This window comes from Helianthus annuus, chromosome 16, assembly GCF_002127325.2.
Source record: "Helianthus annuus cultivar XRQ/B chromosome 16, HanXRQr2.0-SUNRISE, whole genome shotgun sequence".
NCBI classification, from domain to species: Eukaryota; Viridiplantae; Streptophyta; class Magnoliopsida; order Asterales; family Asteraceae; genus Helianthus; species Helianthus annuus.
The window spans coordinates 182,085,476-182,090,639 of NC_035448.2; the positions used below are offsets into that span (position 1 = coordinate 182,085,476).

A 5,164-nucleotide genomic window follows, 5' to 3' on the forward strand; every position below is an offset into this window, starting at 1 on the left:
CTAAACTGAATTGGACGAGTTGGGCATGCTAATAACAATTTATATAAGTTGTATAACTTGTGTATAAGTCAAAATAACTGAGTTATAAGTTATAAAAACCATTAATACCATTTATGAAGTTTTAACAAAAGTTTGATTTTTACATTACATGCTTGACTCATCAATTTACCTATCAAATGTGATCATTAGTGGGTAAGACCTTTGATGCTTAATTCCCACATGTTCATGATCACATCTCAAAGTCTAATTCAGACTTTGACTTGACCAATTTGGTCAGAAACTAAACTCAAACAGAAAGTCAGTTGTTTGACTTTAAACTTAAATTAACTAAAATAAACATAAAAGAACTAGTAGAAACACTTACTTGGAAGTGTTAGAGCAGAAGATGACTGAGAATGGGAGTCTTCTTGTCCAGATGAGAGCTCAAAGAGAATGTTTTAGAGTGAGATTGAGAAGGTGTGATGAAAATGATCATAAGATCACCTATTTATACTAGTCAAATTGGTGGCAAATCAAGACAAGTGTCCCACCAGGTGTTATGGACATGCTTGGCGTCCTCCCAGGTGTTGAATGGAGGTTTAGAGTTGCAAGAATCGAAGATATGTGGCATATGGCAGCAATGGCAGGCCAGCTGCCAATTTGCTGTCGTTGGGCAACTCATACGGACCGTATGAGGTGAGCCATACGATCCGCATGAGCTTCTGGCGCCCACAACTTTTAAATGTCATGCGGACCGTATGGGCTGAGCCTTGCGGTGCGCATTAGGTGTCCAGAAGCCAAAAAAATAAATGTCTTACGGATCGTAAGGCATATGCCTTGTGGTCTGCATTGGACCTTCAAAAATTAAAAGTTTGGCATTTTGCCATGCTTGACCCTTCCACAACCAAACTTCCACATTTTTGCGCAATTAGTTCATCCCCTTCCACATAGTCAGGATTAGTTGGAGATTCGGGACACGTGTCGTGACATAGTTGGACGAAAATTTTCGGGGTGTTACACCTATGGTACCATTACCGCTACCATTACAGAGTGCCACCACCACTTGTTAGCACCACTAATCCACTACGATCGATGTCCCCAGTTCACAGTCAACCACCACCTCGTATCTTTTTCACACTTGCCTGATGGTGATGGTGATCGGACCTGAAGTTGCATATCTGAAATAGGTGAACAGGGGTGGGTATATTTAAGAATGAGGCCGGATCCGACAAGCGAGAGATGGTGTTGTCCGGCAAAAGTTATGGTGGGTTAGAGGGGCCAGAGACAAGGGGCAGGCGATAGTTCATAGTCGACGATGATTTGTGGCTAACAATGGTGGATTGAGAGAGATAGATGAGAGGGGAGATGATGGTGGTTACCGACGACGATGAGATGATGGTGCAAGCTGAACTGGTTCATGCTCGTTTGTTATAAAGTTTAAGTTTTTCTTGTAAAGTCTTGCTTTGCTGGTTCATGTGATTGTCGGTGTTCGGAGGTGAAGTGACGGTGATTTGCAGATGATGAATGGTGGTGAGATGGTGGAGGTTGGGGTATAAAAGAAAAGTGGGTGCGACCCACAATGCTTTAAAACACTGTTTTAATTAAATTATTTTTTTTAAATAATTAATGGCAATATAGTAAGTAATTTAACATATACCTAACTAAGATATTTAGCATAGGTTAGTGATAAGGATCACCTGAGTGTAAAAATTACAACCACCGAAATCAAGTGTGTAATTACTGAACCACTAGGACCAAGTCTGCAATATTTGTAAACTACATAGACAACAGCCATTTAACTCTAAACATTAACATCTAAACATTAACAAGGAAAAGAAAATTGTAAAGAACTTGAATGGAATCTGGGTTTATGAAGGGGTATGGTTCTAAATCTCGCACCAGAGCAGTCGCGAGTGACCATCACCATTATCAAATACTCCCACCAGCAAGGACTTATCTGCGTCCGTGCGGGCACGCGCGAACGCGGTTGGCGATTCCAATCGGTCAAGTGATGAGAATACTTACCTTGTGCATGAAAATGGATGTTTTCGTCACGACAAGGGATGCGGTAACAACAGTAGTTACCGCACATAGCGATACGGCTCAGCACCGCATCCTATACATATCTTCGTCAAAGCAAGGGATGCGGAAACAACTGCGGTTACCGCACATAGCGATGCGGCACAGCACCGCATCCTATCAACAATGCAAGTAGGATTGACACCTTGACTCAAGCGTCCAAAACAGCAAGTGGCACTGACAACGGTCACCTGTCCAGCCCACATGTATGCAATGCTGGCGAACAGACTGACAGCCACAGCAGGACGTGGCATCACCTCCGTGACCTACGCGCCTGAGAAGAAGGGATTAACCCTATTCAACGAGACCAGTGAATTAACCTCTTCTGGTTAACCACTCTTTCATAGGGCAGTTAATAAGGAAAAGAAAATTGTAAAGAACTTGAATGGAATCAGAGTTTAGATAGGGGAAGTGGATGACTATTACTAATAATGATTAGGGTTCAAGGGTGCCATATATATAAAGAACAATATCACACTTTAGTATCGTAATCTATTAAACAATAAAGTAACCCATATTAACTTCCTCCCATAACATCTCCATAAGTTTAACACAAAGTAAACCATATAAACCGAATATAGATTTGATTAAAATAAACTCAAATCAACATCAAAGCACAAAAACAACAATATGTACCACTAATAACGGTACTATTAACGCTTGCATTTTCACACAGTTACTAAACACAACATAATTACATGACCTCATATATCGAAAAACATACTACGCAGAGAGAATTTGCACACTAGAAGGTGTGAGGTCCGAGCAGTCGTGTGGACCTTCCACAACTTGCCATCGGACCACAAAATCCAGCTTTCCATCGGTTGAGTTACCATTCAACCGATGAATAAACCCAACCGCCACATAGAGATTCCTTCCCGTAACATAAATCCTATCGTCGCAGCCATTCACCACAAACGGCTTACAAATCTGTTCGGGTAACGGAGCGCCATTAACCGTCTCCCACGTGTCATTACCCGAGTCATAAACCTTAAGCCTCGTCCTCTCATGTTCCGAAACCACAAACAAACGCCCAAACATCACCACACTCGACCCGGTCCATCCTTCCCTAAGACCCGTCGCCATACATTCCCACTTATCCGTCTTTGGGTCATAAACTTGACCCCTTGGCACAAAGTAAAAGGGCCAAGACCAACCTTCAGTCACAAACAACTTACCATCAACCACAGCTGCATCATAACAAGCCATACTCGCACCCATACTCGCAATCGGGCGCCACACACCCTCTTTCGGGTCCATAACCTCCCCCGAATCAAGCTCGAACCGGTCATTACCATTCCCTCCAGCCACATAAACCCTCCCACCAATCACCCCACCCGCGAAAAACATCCTCGGAGTAATCATCTTCTTCAACACAATCCATCTATCCGAATCCACATCAAACCTCATCCCCAAATTAAGCGGGCAATCGACTTCGGCCCCGACACCACCAAACACCAACAACGACCGCTCACCGGGAACCGACACACACCGGAACCCGTGAGCAGACACTTTCTGATCATTCTCCATGCACGGCATTGCCGGAATCGTATGCCAAGAGTAATGAACAAGATCAAGAACATGCCATTGAGCTTTTCCGTTACACTTATCAAAACAAAACACAAACAACCAAGGATCTTTAAACCCCATTTCTTTTCTTTTAGTAAAGAACCGGGTTTTGTTTCCAAAGAGGCTACACCACCGCCGGCAAACGGTCCGGCCGGTTGAGTGAAACTCAACCGGCAACCGGAGGAGACAGTTTAAAGCGATGTCATCCGGTAAACCGGATATTAACGGCTCAAAACAAGAGTCTGGTTCCGAGAACCGGTCTAAGTGGTGTGATGACATTCGGACTCTTTGCATCTTGAATGAAGAATGTTAGTGAGGAAAGGAGAGAAAAAGGTGGGGAGGTTGATGCGTGTCAAATAAATGTAGCCGACCCACCCACCCGTGCAAACACGAGTGCCGAGGACAGTAGACTTTACTTCGTCATTTATTCTAGTTCTAGTTTTAACTTTAAGGATGTATACATTAACCGCCAGCTTGGCCCACTCTTGTCCACCGTTTTCCAGCAACTTTATTACAAGGAGCCGTGTGGGTGTGAGTTTTTTTATTTTTATTTTTAATATATGCTTTAATTGCATGTAATAAAATAAATTATGTATTCAAGCCGTACATCCTATTGTTAAATGGTGTGTTGTATAATGATAAAAGAATATTAAAACTTTTTTGTTGTTAAAGATTTAATAAATTATAAAATATGAGTAAGTGGTTATTTTTTCAAATTTGGTAGTCGATTTATAGTTTTTTTTAGTTGGGTAGCTTTGCCTTTCTAATAGTTTAATAAATAAATCATAAATCAAATTTAAGGTATAAATCGTTATCAGTTTTTTTTATTATTTCAATGATCTCTAGATCAAGTGGTGGAAGGCTTGCATTTTTCTTGGGAGATGCAGGTTTAACTCCTACTTGGTGCAGAGTGAGGCATTGGTGGACAATGATAGGAGACGCAGGGAATCTTGAGTTCGATCCTTGAGCCAAACAGGGTTTACTGGTAATTTCACAATCGTGCCTACGGACCGGTGGGTTACCAGGTTTTCCCTAGAATTTGTGGTGGACTCGGGTTACTGTCGGAGTACTCCGTCTGGTCCAGTGGGTGCCCCGAGAGTGCTCGAAATTGATTCTGTTGGTCGTTAAAAAAAAATCGTTATGAGTTTTTTTTTTTTTTTTTTTTGTAATTTTGGTTCCTGTGTTTTGGATCATTTTGCCAGTTTAGTTCAAAAGCTTTATATTTCGCCTGTGGGTTCAAAAAGGTTTCACCATTGTCATTTTAGTCCATTGGGTTAACTTCATCCATTTTTTCTCTTAACGAGAAGGGCAATTCGGTCATTTTATATGGCCGAATTGCTCTTCTAGTTAACAGAATTATATATAAAATGACTGAATTGCCCTCTCATTGACATAAAAAATGGATGAAGTTAACCCAGTGGACTAAAATGGCAACGGTGAAACTTTTTCGGACCCACATGCGAAAAATGAAACCTTTGGACTAAACTGTGAAAATGGCACAAACCAGATGAACTAGATTGACATTTTACTCTTTTTT

General features: G+C 41.6%; 1 protein-coding gene across 1 annotated transcript; it reads right to left on the minus strand.

Moving 5' to 3' along the window:
- Positions 1 to 2,618: 2,618 nt before the first annotated feature.
- On the minus strand, positions 2,619 to 4,041 carry LOC110918401 (F-box/kelch-repeat protein At1g30090). The gene has a single exon (XM_022162730.2). The coding sequence runs from the start codon at positions 3,919 to 3,921 to the stop codon at positions 2,782 to 2,784; it is 1,140 nt and encodes a 379-aa protein (XP_022018422.1). The 5' UTR covers positions 3,922 to 4,041; the 3' UTR covers positions 2,619 to 2,781.
- Between the last annotated feature and the right edge of the window lie 1,123 nt (positions 4,042 to 5,164).